Source organism: Poecilia reticulata, linkage group LG14 (genome assembly GCF_000633615.1).
Source record: "Poecilia reticulata strain Guanapo linkage group LG14, Guppy_female_1.0+MT, whole genome shotgun sequence".
Lineage (NCBI taxonomy): Eukaryota > Metazoa > Chordata > Actinopteri > Cyprinodontiformes > Poeciliidae > Poecilia > Poecilia reticulata.
In genome coordinates, this window is record NC_024344.1 from 8300827 (window position 1) to 8321972 (window position 21146).

The 21146-nt window shown below is 40.4% G+C and overlaps 1 protein-coding gene across 8 annotated transcripts in view; it reads left to right on the forward strand.

Moving 5' to 3' along the window:
- Positions 1 to 665: 665 nt before the first annotated feature.
- The window catches only part of LOC103475680 (ryanodine receptor 1-like), a 38279-nt gene continuing 17798 nt past the window's right edge, over positions 666 to 21146 (forward strand). For 4 of the 8 annotated variants that reach the window (XM_017308673.1, XM_017308674.1, XM_017308677.1 and 1 more), the window contains exons 1-47: positions 666 to 888; positions 984 to 1422; positions 1498 to 2055; positions 2136 to 2336; positions 2771 to 2882; positions 2990 to 3133; positions 3276 to 3549; positions 3640 to 3754; positions 3900 to 4032; positions 4107 to 4201; positions 4276 to 4411; positions 4519 to 4705; positions 4800 to 4911; positions 4995 to 5115; positions 5916 to 6085; positions 6163 to 6383; positions 6479 to 6569; positions 6660 to 6800; positions 6994 to 7157; positions 7251 to 7329; positions 7489 to 7578; positions 7669 to 7809; positions 7887 to 7964; positions 8043 to 8118; positions 8223 to 8346; positions 9178 to 9293; positions 9433 to 9500; positions 9583 to 9704; positions 9836 to 9885; positions 10037 to 10097; positions 10178 to 10304; positions 10394 to 10505; positions 10601 to 10682; positions 10827 to 10957; positions 11036 to 11356; positions 11447 to 11687; positions 11763 to 11850; positions 11948 to 12040; positions 13203 to 13217; positions 16758 to 16928; positions 17013 to 17072; positions 17189 to 17323; positions 17444 to 17556; positions 17635 to 17731; positions 17807 to 17916; positions 18019 to 18070; positions 18168 to 18260. In XM_017308673.1, the coding sequence (XP_017164162.1) occupies positions 668 to 888; positions 984 to 1422; positions 1498 to 2055; positions 2136 to 2336; positions 2771 to 2882; positions 2990 to 3133; positions 3276 to 3549; positions 3640 to 3754; positions 3900 to 4032; positions 4107 to 4201; positions 4276 to 4411; positions 4519 to 4705; positions 4800 to 4911; positions 4995 to 5115; positions 5916 to 6085; positions 6163 to 6383; positions 6479 to 6569; positions 6660 to 6800; positions 6994 to 7157; positions 7251 to 7329; positions 7489 to 7578; positions 7669 to 7809; positions 7887 to 7964; positions 8043 to 8118; positions 8223 to 8346; positions 9178 to 9293; positions 9433 to 9500; positions 9583 to 9704; positions 9836 to 9885; positions 10037 to 10097; positions 10178 to 10304; positions 10394 to 10505; positions 10601 to 10682; positions 10827 to 10957; positions 11036 to 11356; positions 11447 to 11687; positions 11763 to 11850; positions 11948 to 12040; positions 13203 to 13217; positions 16758 to 16928; positions 17013 to 17072; positions 17189 to 17323; positions 17444 to 17556; positions 17635 to 17731; positions 17807 to 17916; positions 18019 to 18070; positions 18168 to 18260 (6681 nt within the window). In that variant the 5' untranslated portion in view covers positions 666 to 667. The remainder of the gene's footprint in view (positions 889 to 983; positions 1423 to 1497; positions 2056 to 2135; positions 2337 to 2770; positions 2883 to 2989; positions 3134 to 3275; positions 3550 to 3639; positions 3755 to 3899; positions 4033 to 4106; positions 4202 to 4275; positions 4412 to 4518; positions 4706 to 4799; positions 4912 to 4994; positions 5116 to 5915; positions 6086 to 6162; positions 6384 to 6478; positions 6570 to 6659; positions 6801 to 6993; positions 7158 to 7250; positions 7330 to 7488; positions 7579 to 7668; positions 7810 to 7886; positions 7965 to 8042; positions 8119 to 8222; positions 8347 to 9177; positions 9294 to 9432; positions 9501 to 9582; positions 9705 to 9835; positions 9886 to 10036; positions 10098 to 10177; positions 10305 to 10393; positions 10506 to 10600; positions 10683 to 10826; positions 10958 to 11035; positions 11357 to 11446; positions 11688 to 11762; positions 11851 to 11947; positions 12041 to 13202; positions 13218 to 16757; positions 16929 to 17012; positions 17073 to 17188; positions 17324 to 17443; positions 17557 to 17634; positions 17732 to 17806; positions 17917 to 18018; positions 18071 to 18167; positions 18261 to 21146) is intronic. The other 4 variants (XM_017308676.1, XM_017308679.1, XM_017308675.1 and 1 more) reach the window with 3 other exon arrangements.

A 21146-nucleotide genomic window follows, 5' to 3' on the forward strand; every position in this document is an offset into this window, starting at 1 on the left:
GGATGGATGGATGGATGGATGGATGGATGGATGGATGGATGGATGGATGGATGGATGGATGGATGGATGGATGGATGGATGGATGGATGGATGGAGAGTTCCATTTTATAGCACAATACATTTTACCTTCAGTTGTTATGCTGTATATGTCAAACATAACTTGATGAATGAGTCCAAGCAGCCCTCTGGGTACATTTTTGGATGAAGACGTTGTAAGATGATTTAAACTCCCCCCAAAAATTTTATTTTGCATACCCCTGTGCTAAAAAGATAAGGCAGTGTAGTGATCAGTCTAATTGGTGTCTCGCAGTTAGGATTAAAGGCAGCAGTCCCCTCTACAATAGAGCAATTTGGATGAAATAAGGGATAAGTTTATATTATTCACTCGGCAACAAATGGCACTTTGAACTGCCTTGTTACTGAAATGATCCAGCTTTGATTTTTCTCCCTGCAGCAAAGACTTTCACACCTGAGAGAGCTGCAGTTCAGTGCACTCAGGTTTAGCTTATGTTTTGAGGGTTCTTATGTTTAACCTGCATGGCTGGCAAATTTGGATTTCTACTTGATTAAGATGCAAAGAGAATTATCAACCAAAGGTCAGACTTATGTCCAAATAAGTTTTCCTTACCAATGTCGTGATCGATCCTTCTCGTTCTGCTAGAACATCATGCCATTGTCGGCGGCCATGTTTCGGAGTGAACGCAAAAATCCAGTTCCGCAGTGTCCTCCCAGATTAGACGTCCAGATGCTAACCCCAGTGATCTGGAGTCGAATGCCCAACAACTTCCTGGCTCCAGAGACGGGCCGTGTCAGCGAAAGACTCGGCTGGATGGTGGAGTGTATGGAACCGCTCTCTATGATGGCCCTTCACATCCCAGAGGAGAGTCGGTCAGAAATATTTCCCTCTGCATGCCAAAGATAAAAATATATATATATATATTTCAGTTTTTTTCTAGTTAAACCTGACTCTGTGTTTTATTTAGGTGCATAGACATACTGGAACTGTCTGAACGAATGGACTTGCTAAAGTTCCACTACCACACTCTGAAGCTCTACGGCTCTGTGTGCGCGCTGGGTAACAACCGGGTGGCACACGCACTGTGCAGCCACGTGGACGAATCTCAGCTTTTCTACGCCATAGAGAGCACCTACCTGCCGGGACCAATGAGGAGCGGCTTTTACGACCTCCTCATCAGCATGCATCTCGAGTCCGCTAAACGCAATCGCCTCGGAACGAATAAGGAATTCATAGTTCCAATGACGGACCACACGCGCAGCATCACTCTTTACACCGTGAAGTCTCACGCTTTGCCCGGGGTCGGCCTCACCACCTGCCTCCGTCCAAAACTGCATTTCTCATCCGTTGGGTTTGTGGGGACAGATCCAGATATTTACACTCTGAGTCCGACCATCCCCTTACAGGTGAGGTTTACTCGTTTCAGTACCTTATGGAAACTCTCTAGAGAAAGAAATACATTAATTTGCTTGTATTTCCAGGTGTTAAAGACCAAGGCTCTGAACATGCTGATCGAAGCTGTCCAGGATGGAAGTCAAGCCATGAGAGACCCTGTGGGAGGCAGCGTTGAGTTTCACTTTGTTCCAATCCTGAAACTCATCAGCACCCTCCTCATAATGGGTGTGTTTGATGATGAAGACGTCACGCACATCCTGAAAATGATTGAGCCCACAGTCTTTCATACTTCAAAATCAGAGGAGCCTTTGGAGGAGCCGTCAAAGGCGAACAAACAAGAGGAGCCATCAAAAGTCGCAGTGGTCAAAGCGGATGAGCAGGAAGTTGAGGCAGAAGAGGAAGAGGAGTTTGAAGATTATGGTTACGATGATGAGGAAGAAATAGAGGAAGAGGAAGAACTAGAGGAAACAGATTTAAATGTGCCCCAAAGGGAAGCAGGGGAAATAGATTTCATAAATAGTGAGAAAGGAGCTGAGGAAACGGAGAAAGAGACAAAACCAGTGGAAACCTGTGGGGAGTCTAAGGAGGAACACCTCGAACAAGGACTTTTTCAGATGAAACTACCAGAGTCTGTAAAACTGCAGGTACAAATGGGTATTGCTACTTTTTTCACCAGAAATATCTCTAAACAATGTTAGTAACTCATTTTGCTTTTGTTTCCCAGATGTGCACCCTGTTGCAGTACTTCTGTGACTGCGAGCTACGACACAGAGTGGAGGCCATTGCTGCTTTCTCGGACAAGTTCGTCACCCAGATACAGTCCAACCAGAGGAAGCGCTACAATGAGCTCATGATGGCCTTCACCATGTCGGCCGCAGAGACCGCACGAAAGACCCGTGAATTTCGCTCTCCGCCGCAGGAGCAAGTAAGAAAACCGAATACGAACCTACAACTGCAACTTCCATCCCAAACAAATAGAAAATCAAGCAAATATGGATTAGATTTTATTTCATTAAATACCTATTTTAAATCAGATTTTTTTGAAACCAGGTACCTACATACATTGTATAAAATGTTTTCCCACTGTCTGACATCCAATCAGCCTGTTCAATACTTTCACATAGAAAGTAATAGAAAAAACGTCTTGCTATTCTGCCATTAATCTTAAAAAGTAGTATCGGTTTTCCTAACATAAAACAGTGAAAGTCTGGACTCATCTAACGGAAAATGGTTGTCCTATTATATAGATTTTGAAGTAAAAATAGGATTGTGATTAGACGACATTAAATAACTTTTTGTTACATATTTTGCTGATTTCTTTCCAAAGAGTTTCCATTTGCTTGTGCGCTGTTTGTGTAGGTCAACATGCTCATGAACTTTAAAAACTGCCCTGATGACGAAGAGTGTCCAGTTCCCGATGAAGTCCGTGAATCCTTGCTGGTTTTCCATAACGCTCTTCTGACACACTGTGGTCAGTTTTAATCTGCCCCATTCGAGCATGAATCCTTTAAATCTTTCCTCTTCATGTGGCTAACAAATAAAATGTTCAATGCTTAATTTCCAAACTAAAATTTGCAGGTGTTCATATCAATGAGGCAGAACACGAGGAGGAGGTGGACAATTCTCTTCGCGGGCGCCTGCTTCGTTTGCTGGAAAGGGTGAAAAAGTTTCGGCAGAAAAAAGTGGAGGTGGAGCTTGAGCCGCAGGAAGATAAAAAACCAAGTGAGTTGTGTCACTCCGCTCTGCCACACGTGACGTTACAACACGGATATACCTTTTTGTTCTGGCAGCTGTGGCTTGAAGGAGAATCTCACATTTAATCTTGTTGTCCTTGTTGTTTATTCGCCTTTCCCGATTCTACCAGGCACATTGCAGGAGCTCATTTCCCACACCATGATCCACTGGGCGCAAGAGTCATTCATTCAAAACCCGGAGTTAGTGCGCATGATGTTCAGCCTCCTTCACAGGCAGTATGACGGACTCGGTGAACTGATGCGAGCACTTCCCAAAGCTTACACCATCAACGAGGTGTCGATACAGGACACCATGGATCTCCTGGAGTGCTTGGGTCAGATCCGCTCCCTGCTTATCGTGCAGATGGGTCCAGAGGAGGAGAGGCTCATAATTCAAAGCATTGGGTATGTGGATAAAGGTTTTGATTGTGGTTTTTGCCATTGGTTAAAACTGAAGGTGACAAGACATTTGTCCAATCATTTTCTGCTCCTTAGAAACATCATGAGTAACAGAGTTTTCTATCAGCACCCCAACTTGATGCGTGCTCTGGGGATGCATGAGACTGTCATGGAGGTTATGGTTAACGTGCTAGGTGGTGGAGACTCAAAGGTATTCATTTTCATCGTCTTTGTTTGGGTTAAATACCGACGGGACTCGAGGCTAAAAGAGTAAAACATTTTGTGGGATATGTGAAAGTAAAAACTACAACCTTAAATATCCTAAAGCTCAACTGGATCACGCTGTCTTTCAACAGGAAATCCGCTTCCCTCGAGTGGTGACAAACTGTTGCCGTTTCCTCTGCTACTTCTGCCGCATCAGTCGCCAGAATCAGCGTTCCATGTTTGATCATCTCAGCTACCTTCTGCAGAACAGCGGCATTGGCCTTGGTGACTGTTTCGCTGTTCACTTCTACAATTCTTGCTGCTGAAGCCGAGCTGAACATGGTGTGCTATTTGTTCAGGAATGCGCGGCTCTACCCCGTTGGATGTGGCCGCGGCGTCTTGCATCGACAACAACGAGCTGGCACTGGCTCTCCAGGAGCAGGATTTAGAAATGGTAAAATGTTGCTGTGACACCCTAAATGGTAGTAGATTCACTTTGCTTATCTGTCAATGCTAACATTTTTGTAGGTGGTGAAATACTTGGCTGGGTGTGGGCTTCAGAGCTGCCCCATGCTGCTGGCTAAAGGCTACCCCGACATCGGCTGGAATCCCTGCGGTGGAGAGAAATACCTTGACTTTCTTCGTTTTGCTGTTTTTGTCAATGGTAATTTAACAAATATTTGAATTCTGAAATTGAACTTAAAGGCACACTTGCCTTCTCCTTTTGTTGTTTGACGATAACAAGACTTAAGATGACTTTCATTCATCTAGGAGAGAGCGTGGAAGAGAATGCCAACGTTGTTGTGCGTCTTCTCATTCGAAGACCCGAGTGCTTCGGTCCGGCTTTGAGAGGCGAGGGTGGTAACGGTCTGCTGGCTGCTGTGGAGGAAGCCATCAAAATATCAGAGGACCCTGCGAGAGACGGTCCCAGCATTAAAAAAGACAGACGTTTTCCCATGTAAGAGGTCTCAGTGTTGGTTCAGAAAGAACTTTGTCCTTCTCGCTTTGAGTTAAAGAACAAATTACAAAATGAATTCCTTTATTCCTGGAAGGTTTGGAGGAGAAGAGCAGCAGGAGGAGAATCGAGTGCACCTGGGAAATGCCATCATGTCCTTCTATTCTGCTCTCATTGACCTACTGGGACGATGTGCTCCAGAGATGCATGTAAGATGAGCAGAATCACAGCATTCATGCTAGATTTATATAACACATCGGATATAGCAGTAAACAAAATGTGTTCCTCACAGTTGATTCAAGCTGGAAAGGGTGAAGCCCTTCGGATCAGGGCAATTCTGAGGTCCCTGGTTCCTATTGAGGATCTCGTAGGAGTCATCAGTCTTCCTGTTCAGATTCCTGCTTTGGGGAAAGGTAAAATGTTAAAGCACGGCATTAAAAGAAACACGCTGCTAATTCATTTAACAGAGCGATTCTAATACTTTTGCAGTGACTTTTGTCACTTACTATATTTTCTAAAAACATCTAAATATCGTGCATAGTCATACATAACACACCACAAAAGTGCAGTCAGACTTTGGTGTGAACGGTTTCTGACCCCAAAGCGACCTGCATTCTTATTAGAGGAACACAGACGTCAAACAGCAGCGCATTGTTAGAGGAAGTAATCATGGATGGAGCCATTTATGCAGCACTTTTAAAGTTTATTCAGCAAGGGCAGATAACAATATTGTCACACAATCACAGCGAGACAGAGGATGAAAATAAAAAGAAAGCACAAATAATAGCAATGGTCTTTTGTAGAGCACTGACTGGGAAGTCTTTGTGGGTGTGTAGTCAGACCCGGAGTGATGAGATTTTGATGTGGTTCTCTTCAGTGACAGACTTCTTCCATAAGTTCATACTTATAATTTCAGCCATTGTTTACATCCTGATTTACAATGTCTGGCTTTATCTGGTGCAGAATTATGATGCATGAATCAGGTGAATGACATAAAAGTCGGACAATGACCATTCAGACTGAAGGAAAAATAGCAAAAGTCATGAAAACCCATTTACTTCTTTTAATGCCATTAAAAGAAGTAAATGCAGTGATAGTCGTTTTCTATCACTGCTAGATCATTGAGTTGTTTTATTTCACTGTTTTAATAACTTGTTTTTTGTCAGTGCATCATACAGCCCTTCAGCATGTACATGCTTTATGCTTTTCTCAGACAATAGCATTATAGAGCCAAAGATGTCCGCCAGTTTTGTGCCAGACCACAAGGCCCCCATGGTGTTGTTCCTGGACAGAGTTTATGGTATTGACAACCAGGATTTCCTGCTGCATGTGCTGGAGGTGGGCTTCTTACCTGACATGAGGGCTGCCGCCTCTCTGGACACAGTGAGTCAGAAACGTCTTCTGGAATTGATATCCAGTAAGTGTAGATCCAGGTAACAGCTGGGATTTATTTCCAACAGGCCGCTTTCAGCACAACAGAGATGGCTCTCGCTCTGAACCGCTATCTGTGTACTGCTGTGTTGCCTCTCATCACCAAGTGTGCGCCGCTGTTTGCCGGCAGTGACCACCGAGCCATAATGATAGACTCCATGTTGCACACGATCTACAGGCTGTCTCGAGGGCGAGCCTTCACGAAGGCTCAGAGAGACATCATAGAGGAGTGCCTCATGGCTTTGTGCAAGTAAGCGAACACCTCAAACAAATATATCAGTTCTCTCCTTCATCTAATATTGTTAGGTTTGTTCCTGAAGGAGGCTTTGTTTGTGTTGCTTTCAGAAATCTGCGCCCGGCCATGCTTCAGCACCTGCTGAGACGCCTGGTGTTTGATGTGCCCATCCTAAATGAGTATGCCAAACGACCACTGAAGGTGTGAAGACGTTTGATTATTTTCTTGATCAAAAAAAAAATTTAGTTTTAAGTTGTTGTTTTTTTCACTTTTATTGTCTTGAATCTGCAGCTACTGACCAGCCACTATGAGCGCTGTTGGAAATATTACTGCCTCCCAAATGGCTGGGCTAATTTTGGAGTTGCCTCAGAGGAAGAGCTGCATTTGACTCGCAAACTTTTCTGGGGTATTTTTGAATCATTGGCCCACAAGGTGAGTTCCCAGAAACACAATGGAACTGCCAAAATGTGAACTTCTTCATGTTTTCTCATGTTACACAACACAAACTGGGATTAGGGGCTCTGATATGAGAAAACATTTAAAAGTTGTTGATGCACAAATACTCAAATGCATTAGCTGGCAAGTGTCTCTTAATACTGTAACATATTGTCATTAATGATTCCAGAAATTTGATGCTGAAATTTTCAAGATCTCAATGCCCTGCCTCTGTGCCATTGCTGGAGCCATTCCTCCAGATTATGTGGATGCCAGCTACTCCTCCAAAACAGAGAAAAAGGCGTCGGTAGATGCAGAGGGAAACTTTGATCCTAAACCAGTTGAGACCACAAAGTAAATATTTTCTGAATCTGTTTGATGGACACATTTTTCAGTTGTTTTAATATTTTAGCTAAATTTTCTCTGATTTCTTGCCTCCACCAATAGCACGATTATCCCTGAAAGACTGGATCCCTTTATCAACAGATATGCTGAATACACCCATGATAAATGGGCCTTTGAAAAGGCAAGACAAGTTCCTATCAGCTTGCTTACTTTCCATTATATCCATTATACCCATTCAGAACAAACACAATAAATTTCTTTAATTGTATCTGATATGACAACCATAGAAATCAACTCTCCTTCTAGCAATAAATTATGCAGTTTGTGTTCTGTGTTGCAGATTCAAAATAACTGGTCATATGGAGAGGTGTTGGATGAGAATGCAAAGACCCATCCCATGCTCAGACCATACAAAACCTTCTCAGAGAAGGTAAGCTGTCCATTGCAGGTCGTTTCAAATCGCTGATTCTCCTCTTCATGTGAGGCTGATTTTTATTTTTTTTAAATTTTTTTTGCAAAGGACAAAGAAATCTACCGCTGGCCGATCAAAGAGTCGATAAAAGCCATGCTGGCATGGGAATGGAACATAGAAAAAGCTAGAGAGGAAGAGGAGTCGGAGAAGAAAAAGGCAGCTTCTAGAAAAATTTCCCAGACTGCTCAGGTTTGAAGATCTTTTATGTCTCGACGCTTTATGTTGCATTGCTACTTATATGTTATAAGATTATTTTTCTGTTACAGGCAACTTACGACCCGAGCCATGGCTACAGTCCACAGCCTATTGACGTCTCACACATGGCTCTTTCAAGAGATCTGCAGGTATGGCAGTAAAAGTTCAACAACATCTGCCTTCATCTCAATTTATAGTCTATATTAATAGCTTACATTTGAACACAGTCAATGGCAGAGCAACTGGCCGAAAATTATCACAACACCTGGGGACGAAAAAAAAAGTTAGAGCTCCAAGCAAAAGGTAAAAAAATAAAAATAAAAAAAATATCTGCTGTTGTGTTATATTTTAATATTGAATATGGAGCTTTTTCTGATTTCTCTTTGGTTGTGGGATTGTTTGTGTAGGAGGCGGGACACATCCTCTGCTGGTGCCTTATGACACTCTGACAGCGAAGGAAAAGGCCAGAGACCGAGAGAAGGCTTACGAGTTGCTCAAGTTCCTGCAACTTAATGGATATGCTGTCACAAGGTGAAAACATCAGTTTTTGTTTTTATGTTCTATGATTTAATTGTGCAGTCTTAATAGATCTAGTGTTTTCTCCTGGCCATTCCAAAGACCAAAGCTGACTTTTTTTTTTTTTTTATCAAGCTATGTTAATAGGAAATGTAAGCAAATTAAATACTTGTTTAAGTGTACAAATATCAGAAACAACATAAATACTGTTTTACTCTCTTGGTAAAAATAGATGAATGGGTAGAAAGTTTTTTGGTAACACTTTATTTGAAGGGGTGTGCATAAGACTGGCATGACACTGTCATAAACATGACATAACATCTGTCATGAACATAAAGAAGTCTTTATGAATGTTTATGACAGTTGTCATGAAGTGTCATTTGGTAAATAATGACACTTTTAATGCAAAGTTGCTCTAAAAGTTGCATTGAAAGTCCATTAAAAGTGCCAACTTTGCATGATTTTGTAAATTATGGTAATTTCATGCAAAGTTAGCAGTTTTTTTTTCCACAACAGCACAACTCACAAACTTTGTGTAATTTTCCACAAATTGCAGCATACAGAGGAAGATCTTTGAATTTTCCTCTCTTACGCAAATGAAAGGTAGAACAGGTCAAAATGTTTCAGTGTGATATTATCTTCTTTAAGTAAAATCCAATGGGTTGGCTGGGGAAAGTGAAGGAAATAGTAAGGCTGTAGCCAAAACTTCAGAACTTTTATTTTTACCATTAAAGAACTTGTAGATATCATAATCCTTTTATATGATATCTATGCATTGATCTAAGGCAAGAGTGTTCACATAAAACAAAGAAAAAGTGTAAATATGTCGCCTCTTTCTGTGTTCAGGGGCATGAAAGACATGGAGTCGGAGATATCGTCCATTGAAAAGAGATTTGCTTACGGCTTCCTGCAGAAGCTGCTGAAATGGATGGAAATAGCCCAGGAGTTCATTGCTCATCTCGGTACTGTGGGGCAAAAATGCAAATGAAATGTCTTGATGTCACAAATTAAAAATCTGTGAGGCACTAAGAATAAACCAAATCTAGATTTGCTAAGCCAGTGCTAATGTGTTATTGCCATATTTTGGAATATGTTTTGCAGAGGCTGTGGTGAGCAGTGGACGAGTAGAAAAGTCTCCTCATGAGCAAGAAATCAAATTCTTTGCTAAGGTAAAGTCTATGAGAAAATCATTTTAAAGACTAAATCTCTTTGTGGTACTAATCTAAAAAAAAAACACACACACTTTTGTAGATACTGATGCCTTTAATCAACCAGTACTTCAAAAATCACTGCCTCTACTTCTTATCAACGCCTGCAAAAGTCCTGGGCAGTGGCGGCCATTCTTCTAATAAGGAGAAGGAGATGATTGCGAGGTAAGTTCTCCCATTGTTTTAGTGAGCAAATACTTGCTTTGAATTCTCCTTTCTAAACGACTCTCATTTCTTTATGCATGTCCTTTTTCTTGGATTTCTCTCTCCGTTTACTTTTTTTCTGTTTGTCATAGTATCTTCTGTAAAATGGCTGCTTTGGTGAGGCACAGAGTTTCTCTCTTTGGTAAGATTTCTCTTTAGACTATCTCCGAGTCTTTTGGTTCCCTCTGCCTGTGGAGTCCTCCTTTTACTCTAACCTGGATAACTTCAACTAAATGCTTGCACAGTTAGTGTGTATTAAAGCTTTATAACACAACCTCTGTTTGCTTCTGTAGGAACGGATGCTTCTGCGATAGTTAACTGTCTTCACATATTGGCCCGGTCGTTGGATGCAAGGTTGGCTGCTACTTAAAACAACTTTCAAGATGAATGTTGAAATTTCAGTTGTGACATGTTTTTACTGCGTTTTGTTTTAGGACTGTGATGAAATCAGGTCCTGAGATTGTGAAAGCAGGCTTGCGGTCATTCTTCGAGAGTGCGGCTGATGATGTGGAGAAGATGGTGGAGAACCTCAAACTGGGCAAAGTATCGAAAGGCAATCAGGTACATAACGTTTGAAACAGATTGTGCAAAGAAATTAAACACTGGAATTAAATCCAAATTCAAAATGCCATCTGCCTCGTCCATGACAGCAAGTGAAAGGCGTTTCCCAGAATATCAACTACACAACCATCGCCCTGCTGCCTGTGCTTACCTCCCTGTTTGATCACGTCGCTCAGCATCTCTTCGGAGACGATGTCATGCGTGAGTTGCTTCCTCAAATTTCTGTTTATTTTTTTGCCTTTAGTGTATTATTTGACCTGAATCTGCCGTCTCTGTCTCTGGTTACTTGCACACAGTGGATGATCTGCAGATTTCCTGTTATAGAATCATGTGTAGCATCTACTCAGTTGGGACGGTCAAGAACCCACATGTCGAGAGGTAACTCAAACTTTGCTCACGCAGGTGCTGTAGTAATAAGGAATACAGCACTCTTTAGCATTTCCTGCATTGTGAATCGACTAGGAATTATGGAAATTTGAGAGTAGAGATGTGTTGGCAACAAGTTATCTTTTTTGTAAACAGGCAAAGACCAGCTCTTGGGGAATGTCTGGCTCATCTTGCTGCTGCAATGCCAGTGGCCTACTTAGAGCCTCATCTAAATGAATTTAACGCTTTCTCTGTGTACACCACAAAGACACCAAGAGAGAGAGCTAGTGAGTTTAAAACCGTTGTATAATCCTGCTCAGTAAAGCCTTGATCCTGAGTTTTCTTCCATCCCCTCTTGTGCAAAGTCCTGGGTCTTCCCAATGCGGTTCAAGAGTTATGTCCTGACATCCCACCGCTGGACCTTCTGCTAAAGGAGATTGGAGACTTGGCAGAGTCGGGGGCCCGCTACACTGAGATGCCTCACGTCATTGAAATCACTCTGCCCATGCTGTGCAACTACCTGCCACGGTGGTGGGAGAGGGGACTTGAAAACTTTCCTGAGATGGAGGGTCAACTCTGCACCGAGGTCACTTCAGAACATCTGAATCAACTTCTGGGCAGCATCATGAAAATCGTAGTCAACAATCTGGGTATTGATGAAGCCTCCTGGATGAAGAGATTGGCCGGTGAGCAATGGGTAACTTACTGCAGAGCCGTGTATTCCTGAGTTAGTCTTCTTGCTCATATGAAATGGCACAATTTGTTTTCTCTGCTAGTGTTTTCGCAGCCCATTGTGAGCAGGGCAAAGCCAGAAATGCTGAAATCCCACTTCATTCCAACGATGGAAAAGTTGAAGAAGCGCACGTCAAAGGTGGTGGCTGAAGAGGACCATTTGCGGATGGAGGGGAAATCAGAGGGGGATGAGGAAGATGGGACGATACGCGATGAGTTTGCTGTGCTCTGCAGAGACTTGTATGCCCTCTATCCTCTACTTATTCGCTACGTGGACAACAACAGGTAAAAGAAAATCACCGCCATCATTTACAGCCTCTTAACAAGGGTACTTACTTATTCCACCTTGTTTTGCTACAGAGCGAGGTGGCTGACCTGCCCTGATCCAGACGCAGAAGAACTTTTCCGAATGGTTGGAGAAGTCTTTATTTTCTGGTCCAAATCCCATGTGAGTTCATTCAGCTTGCCTTTGAAAACAAATATTGGTTGGAAAGTTAACTTCTTTTATCTGACGTTTCTTGCTCTCTTTGCTTTCTACTTTGTAGAACTTCAAGCGAGAAGAGCAGAACTTTGTTGTGATGAACGAGATCAATAACATGTCATTCCTCACTGCTGACAGCAAAAGCAAAATGAGCAAGGTGAGCGATTGCAGTCTTACTGTACTGCTAAATCTCATTTTAGGCATTTCTGTCACTGTTATTGACGTGGAACGTATACTTTTGTGTTTTTGTGTAGATGTCTTTTGTTCCTTTAGATTTCTTTTGTTATACATCTATAACAATTTTCTGACATTTACTTTTGGTCAAGCTGTAGTAAAAGTATGGATGTTGAATTTTTGTGTGGTTTTCTTGTGATGATGTGAAGATCAGTCTGTTATTAGGAGAAAGTATAACTCATCATATCTTGATCCAAAAACAATGAAGCTGTTTTTTGCCTGATCATGAGACATTTGCTTCATGGAAAATTTTCTGTTTAATTTCATTTAACTAGACATCAGTGATTTTCCACTTCAGCTGTGAACTTGACCACTGGGCTACACATAAAGCAACATATTGTTTTGATCTTGTTATCAATACAAAAAGTAGTTTATGACATTTAGAAACAAGTTTGGATTTGTAGCCTCCTGCACTACCTCCTTCTTCTGCATTTTATAGTTTCTTGATGCTCCTAAACATGCAGTGAAATTTTCTGATAACGAAGAAATTATTTTGTTGTATCCAAATTAAACAGATTTTTTTGCTCTATGGTTTGTAGTTAAATATCTGAATATCCTTTTCTACATGTGGTGCCACTTGAAGCTCCGTAGAAGTGCAAATACTATTTAAATTGTATATTTAATGGCAATACTGATCAACTAAACTAAACGGAAGACAATGACTTTAGATTTATGCACTTAGTCATTTGGTGAGATTAAAAATGAAGAATTTTCCCAAAAGTAAATATTTCTTCATCATGAGTTGATGATTTTCTTATCACAAGAAAACCACATTGAAACCATTCAGAGAGACGGCTGTCCTTGGCGTGTGTAACAGCTTCTTTAAAAAAAAAAAAAAAACACACATTTTTATTTGGCACCTACTTAAAAATAAATATAGTGTATATATCTGATCTGGTTTCGCTTCTGGTACATTTTTCATTAATCCTGTCTGCAGGGCTCGGTGGAATGTGATGTAGTTTGCTGTAATTTCTTAAGGCTTGTATTTTAGTTCCCATTTTTCTTAAGAGTAGCAGTTGTGTTAACAATATTCTCTCTCTGGCTGTCCTCTGTGCTCTTCCTTTGGGTTGCGGCTGGGTTTCCAGGGCGGTGACACAGAGGTTAGACTTTTTTTCTGCACGACCGCTGTGCTGACCGCATGGCACCTCACTTTTGGGGAAAATTTTCATCAACCCCTCCAGCACACTGGCACATCTAATCTGCATTCACGTGTAATCCATACACAAATAAATGTGCATACTGGGGATTTTATTTAGACAGAGCTGATCCAAGATTGTGTGGGGCCATAAGCAGAATTTGATTTGGGGGAGGGGGGCAATTTGATTTCAAAGCCCTACATGGCCAGAGATCATAGCAATAAAAGATATTAAAACTAAACAGATACATTTTTTTCAGTTTACTAAATTTTCTACTTTAAGCCATTTGAAGACAAACTATATCCCACTAACCACGGCTGTTATGGTTTAATTAAAAAAATTAAATACTGTTTACCACTAATATGATTTCTTTATAAAAAAGTGTATGGATTGAATGCTTATGCTTTTGTGGTAACGTCTTCAAGCTCCATACGCCATTAAAAAAAAAGAAAAAAAAGAAAGAGATTAAAGTTATTTTGCTAAGTACTAAGTGTTCCCTGTATTGGTTAATTTGTAACTACAATATGTTCATACAATGTGACTTTAGCACAGACACAAGCAACTGGGATTATAAAACTAGCAACAGCAAACTTTTAGAGTTTTTTTTTATATGTTTAAATCAAGAAGAATTTAAAATCTTTGAATTTTATTTTGAAAAGTTAAGTAAAGGGAAATGTAATATTTGAGATCTATTTTCTGGGTTTGAGTTTAAGGGTTTTTTGCCCTGGGGGTTTTACTAAGCAGCTTAGTTCACATATGCCTTGGGCCAGCTCTGCATTGGGTCATACTTACGGAAACACGCATAAACATGTGTATGGTTCATACAAAGAGACATGTCCAACTCTGCTTTAGCTTGTGAACATATTTGCCCATGGAGAGAATTGGTGATAAATGATCACAAGTTAAACATGCTGACATTCTCGGTGGATTCCAGGACAGACGGGCAGGCCTGTGGGCCGCTCCCAGTCCTGCCAGTGTGTGTGGAGGGGAGTCTGGAGGCGCTTGATGAAAGTAAACATCTGTAGAGATGGGCTCATGGCACCGGTCTTTACATGGATCCTGTTGAGGCCGTGAAAGAACAGTGCCATCATCCTCTCACTGAGTTTGCCCTTTTATTTCATCATAGTTGAGTTGGAGACTTCTTGTTTGCCTTTTTTTTGTATTTGTTTATTTTTTTTTATTTTCATTGATGGGTGGTTGAGCTGTATGTTTTTGTAATGTAGCTTTTCGCCTCTAGGGGACGATGTTAGTCTTCTCTGTGCTCTTTCTTTTCTCCTCCCTTAAAATGCCACAGCACATTTTGGCTCAGTTTCCTTTAGACTTATTAGTTTGCAGACTAATACGTGGTTTGATGCTTAATGTCACTGAAGTAGGTTTTTCTCACACTTGTTGGGTTCCCCCTTAAAATTAAAATGGCCATGAACCTAACTAAAATATTAATTCACACTTATTTTATAAATTTAATAAATTGTTTGCACCCTCTAAACCACTCCTATGTAACATAAATATATGTTTTACTTAATAGCATTTGCTATTAGTAGTGGATATTACCTTAGTTAACAGAGACTGATTAATTGTTTTATGTGTCATGGAGCAAAATCTCTAAAGAGTGTGTGTAGTGAAGGAAATTCATTGAAATTTATTTTTGCTTTCGATTTGAGCATTTATGTGAAATTAAGCCTATCATTTGTCTTGTCTTAAGTGAAAAACTTATATATGCACACATTAGCCAGTGTATCAATTTACTCTCTACGCTGTAACTGCTTTAGATACATTTATTGTCACTCATGGTAAAGATGTGTAAAAAGCATTAAAATTAATCTCTTATTCAGGTAGAATAGTCTTACACTGAAAAACATAATAATTTGAGTACATTTATACCTTGCCCTAATAAAGTATTGTTTTAAATCAACAGTGGTACAATTATTGACATAGACTCATAAATGTAACTAAAGCACTTTTACATTTAACTTGTTTTTTAGGTTAACATATTTTCTGGGAACCTTTAATTAGCGATCCGCAACTTTCTGTTTCTCCTGAAATGTGACTTGTTGCTGGCAAAAAAGGCTCACACAAAACAAAAGTAGCATTGGTGCCAATACTTGTTGCATCTTCAATTTTATTAAAAACCATTTTTTCTTAACATTCTTCACTGGGTAAAAGCTCAGCCATATCTAGCCGGATTGAATTCACATATTGTGTTGTTTTGCAGCCTTCAAATGGGAGCAGTCTCTGCCTTTTGTTGCAGTCGTATTTCTGCTTCGAAGGCAGACAACGTCAGTCTTTTTAAAGAACATGCATATTGAAGGATAAGTGTTCTTACCATGAAGTACTTTCACATGCAACACAGTAAACTCTCGTATCAATTTGTCCACCTTGGAGGAATCCAGAAAGAGCAGCCAACAGAAGAACTGAACTTTCACAGAAACAAAGTCGGGAGTTTGAGGCATGTAAAGTGATAAAAGCCCCAAACAGATGTTTAACTGCATGCAGCAAATAGATTTAACCTTAAAAATTGTTTTATGCTCTTAATGCCATCTGATATTTTAACTCTTAACAAACAAAACAAGTAACAGTGTTCACAGAATGCTTACTGGTTCCTCACCTGAGTGGAATATAATTATTGCATGCAGTAATTGTAATTTCATTTGTTTTAATAAGACCCCTTTTTTTCAGCCTTCCTTATCCCCATGGCAGTGATGTCACATCCTTCCCTTTAATTTTCTCTAGGCCCTCAGTTTATCAGTCTGAGCTAAAAGATTGTAATTTGAAATTCATGCTCAAATGTAATATTTCAGCTAAGCATGATAGTTATATCTTTGCAAGAATCATTTATAATGTTAGCTAGGCATTTCTACTATTAATTGCACAACTTCCATGTTCTGCATTGCCTTGTAAAAGTAATCATTTCAAGTTTTGCTGAAATGATCAAGGGATCGCTACAGACCTAAATGTATTTTATTGAAATGTTTGGTGAAAGAGTAGTATATGAGAATAAAGTTAAAAGGACACAGCTTTGACTTTTTTAGCCATAAAAATGTGAGAACTCTGGTCTGAATTTCTATTCGCTCACATTTGAGTGGTCCTCTGCAAAAGTGCAATGCCTCATCTTCAGAAGTCACCTGCCTGTGTGGAATTTGTTCTTTATATAAATCTGACTCTGCTGCGTAGGCTGCAAGAGAGACCCAGTGATCAAACGCTCCCATTAAAAGATACTGATGGATGTAGATACGATCAAAAGAGTGGACACTTTGTATTATTAACTTAGTTATGCTCAAAAACATGTTTTTCAGTCTCGTGAATGCACTATAAGTCAAAACTTATGCACTCAATTAGATTTTGTAATACACACTAATCTAAATAATCAGTTATTGTTATTTTCTGTATTCTAGAACATTGTACATATTACTAATGACAGGAGAGCGCATATCCCAGGTGTCGCGCCTGTAAGATTTTTGCGGAATATTGTGAATGCTTTTGGTTTGTTGTTGTTCCTGTCCTTAGGGTGGAGGCTCAGACACCGAGCGCACCAAGAAGAAGAAACGTGGAGATCGCTACTCTGTTCAGACGTCACTCATTGTTGCTGCCTTGAAGAAGATGCTGCCCATCGGCCTCAACATGTGCTCCCCTGCCGATCAGGAGCTCATCAACTTGGCCAAAATCCGCTACTCTTTGGTAAGGTTTCTTCATTTGATATAGTAAATATTTGGGTTTGAAGATAATTATTGATTGCTAATGAATGTTTGTTTCACTTACCAGAGAGACACAGATGAAGAAGTCAGAGAGTTCCTGCAGAACAACCTCCATCTTCAGGGCAAGGTGTAATATCTGACCCGTTAACACAGCAGGGTCAAGTTTCACACATGAGTTAAGGTTCTAGGTAATCGGAAAGATCACATCTCAGAAATGTTTGTGGCCCGTTTTTGTGTGAAAAGGTGGACAACCCCTCCATGCGCTGGCAGATGGCCCTTTACAAAGAGATGGCAGGAAAGGCTGAAGATGCTGATGCTCCAGTGAAAGTTGTCAAGAGAGTACAGGAGGTGTCTGCTGTCCTCTACCATCTTGAAGTGGTAAGCACAAGAGAACCGGTTATATGGCAAATGTAAAATATGCACCTCAACCACAGATAAGACGACAAGAAGGAACATTAGTAAGAAAAGTAAACACCAAAATGTTTCTGTCTCTGCAAGACGGAGCATCCTTTTAAATCCAAGAAGATGGTATGGCACAAATTGCTGTCCAAGCAGAGACGCAGGGCTGTGGTGGCCTGCTTCAGAATGACGCCACTTTACAACATTGCAAGGTGAGAAAGCTTCACACACCGTGGATATTTACTGAATGCCAACATTCAGTTATTTATGACTGCTAACATTCTTTCCAGGCACAGAGCTTCAAACATGTTCCTTGAGGGATACAAGCGCAACTGGATTCAGACGGAGGGTTGCTCATTTGAGGACAGGATGATAGACGATTTATCTGTGAGTAACATTTCCTTCATCTGGATCCAGATTTTCTCAGATGTTCTCTCACGTTTGTTTTCCTGTGACGTCTAGAAAGCGATGGAGCAGGAAGAAGCAGAGGAAGAAGAAGAGACGGAAACCAAGCCAGATCCACTTCACCAGCTTATTCTTCACTTCAGTCGAACAGCGCTGACAGAAAAGAGGTCAGGCAGGTCCAACCGGACTCTACGGATACTCGTATGAGAGCATTACACCACAACTGTTGCAAAATGCTCTCATGAGATTGTCGCCTCTTTCAATTTCAGCAAACTCGATACAGATCATCTGTATATGGCATATGCAGACATTATGGCAAAGGTGCGTCACTCACACGAGATCCCAGCTGTGGGATGTGATATTTGGCATCCTGTTTATCGAACGGCTGAAATGACTTTTCACTCCGTCTTTATGTTAGAGTTGCCATATTGGTGAAGAAGAAGAAATGGGAGAGGAAATGATGGAACAATCTGAAGATGAGATGTCCTTTGAGGTGCGACAGTCAGAACTGGTAATGGGCGACCAGGGGCTAGGGACCAGGAACACGGCGGAGCGGTAGCTTTCGATGCATCGAGTGAACTCATCATTGGAGCATTTACGTCACAACCACATCTCCTCCTCTCTGTCCCGTCTTATCTTTACGTGCTTTTTGTCGGCTCTGCTTCATTCATTACTAGTTTCCTAACTCAGCAATCACAAAGCTTCAATCCAGATGTCCTTTTTTTTTTTTTTTTTACCAGAATCTTGGTTTCAAAAATAAAACATTAGATTTGATTTTACTGTAAATCAGCATCTTAGGTAGTTTGATGTGGCGTATACCATTTCAAAGAGTAAAATCTGTTTTTTCATGGCCTAAACCTGGATTGGGTCTTAGAACAGTGTAGAGATAAAGTATTTTCTCCCTTTCAGATTTCTTCTGTTGTAGCTAATGTTCTTTTGAATATTTCAGATCATCAAAAACGGTTTATGTATTTTTATCATCCCTTGAAAAAATGTTGTAGGCCGGCCAATTCTGGAAAGGATCATCATTGTTCCTAGCTTCTTCTGTTTGTGGTCACAGTGGTTTGCTGGAAACGGCTTTGTGACACTTTCAAAATGGACAGACACTAATAACTTTGTTTATGGCTTCTTCGTTTTTTGAGATCCTTTTGCCTCTAGCCTCAATAAAAATAAGGATCCCAGAAAATAAACGTTTAATAACAGTTCTGATTCAGGCTGGAATGAGGACTAAACGCTCAAAGGTGCAGGGTTCAGAAAAACAAGTGTTGCCTAAGCGACAACAGAGATGGCATTCAAAGGAGATGACTGTGAACACAAGAATGAGGAATCAAGTCTGGTGTTTTGAGACTTGGGAAAGAAAAAAAAGGCATGGCTGATACAGCTACATAAAGCTCAGAAAGGTCAACAAATTCTTTCTATAGAACATAAAGACAAGGTTTATTTACATTCCACATATCCATTTTCCCAGGAATGAGTGCAGTTACTGACAGAGAAACATTGTTTACTACTTCATGTTGAAGCAAGAAGAGAGTAATGGAGGAGGGGATTACTTTTCACATGTAAAGTGGATTTGGCTTGAATTTCTTTTATCCCTTAAATGAATGAAATCAATATTTTAGGAGAATTATTACTCAAGTGTTTAATATTTAATTTGTTGATGATCTGAAACATTTAAATGCAACCAAAAAGGCAACAAAAAAAATCTGTAAGGGCATAGATACTTTTTTCAGCACTGCAACTCAAGTTAATATAAATGTTTCCATCACAATGATCTTCTGCATAATTATTGCATGCATTTTTTTTTCTTAAAACTGCAATAAACTTTGCATATAACTAACCTTTATTGTCCTACCTTATTTTAAAGGTAAAATATTAAAACAAAAGTAAGAGTAAAAATGTAATGGTTTGTTTTTTGGTGGAGATAATATGCAGTATTAATGTGCAACTCCAGCCGTTTCTGAGCAGACCATCACTCCTTTCCATCTGACTCTGTGCACTCATTTGTTCACCCTGTGCTGACCTTGCAAGCTCCAATATCAGTCAAGTCAGCTTTCTCGGTTTGCTCTTGTCATTTTTGTGCTTCGTCAAGATGTATCATTTTACACAACTAAAACGTTTATGAATCCAAAAACGGCTTTAAATTGTTTCTAAATGCTTACCGCAAACTGGGGAGTCAGACATGCCTCAAGTCACGGCTTTTTAAGACTGTTTGATCTTTAAAAATATCTCAAGATGCCGTTATTCAAGGTCAAGGACAATGTCATTCCTCCCAGTTTATATCACTGTCTGCTGTCTTTCTCTCTTTCTCTCTTTTCGCTTTGTCCACTGCTCCATGTAATGTCCCTCACCTTTATAACACCCGTCTTACTGACTGGATGCTGCTGACCAATGACCCCTTCCCCCCACTCACATAGCAAACTGACTACAGTGAAAGCCAGGCTAGCATACGCATCACAACTGGCAGTCTGTTCATGCAGTCACGCTTTCAAAAGTTCGCACACAGAACATCCTAGAACAATTCGATGCCACTAGACTGGCGGTGACACGAGCACGAGCGTAACTCTCAGGCCGCACGACACATAGTGGGTAGAGCACAGCTAAATGTATGTGGGTGGGAGGGTGGTGGTGGGAGGTGAGGGAGGTTACGGTCGGGCTACAGGTTTTCTAAAATTATTTGTTAATTGGTTGAGCAGATGAATGTTCTCTAAATTCAGGACTTTCATTTGACAGCCATTGTCTTTTTGCACATGTCATTTTATGTCAAAGTAAAAATAATACTTTTTTATATTGTCATTAATATATTTCTTAATTGAAGCATCACCATGAAATGCCAATAAAGAGGGAAGTCAGTGGGTGGCTGTTAGCCGTTGTCCAAATCATCTTATTTGCAGAGTTCCTGCAACTGAGACACTTTGGAAACGATACCGGGGCGATATGCCAAATCAGTGGGGCCATTTCCTGTAGTCCAACGCTTGCTCAAGCCAGCAAACGTGAAGAATTAGTGTAACAGATCCTTTACTAATGAACTGAGCTATGAGAATGTGTGTAAGAGACAGACACTTTGAAAAAGTAGTGATAATTCCTAATGATGCATGTAAGGAAACATTAGTACTGCAGATGAAAAATAACTAATTATAGCATTGTGGCATTTTGTAGCATTTAAAGGCAGTCAACACAGTTTTTAAATTTTAAGAGTTGTGAAGAAAACTTCATAATCAGTGGAAGTTTAAACCATGGCAGTAGCAGGAAAAATGCAATCTTAACGGTCTTAATCCTTAAACCTAAGCTTATGTGAATGAAACATTATGAGTTTCTAAACTACTCCACTGCTCTGAGTGCTCCATCATACGTTCTGATTCTTTTGAGATCACTCTGGCTGCCATCTGCTGCAGTTAAG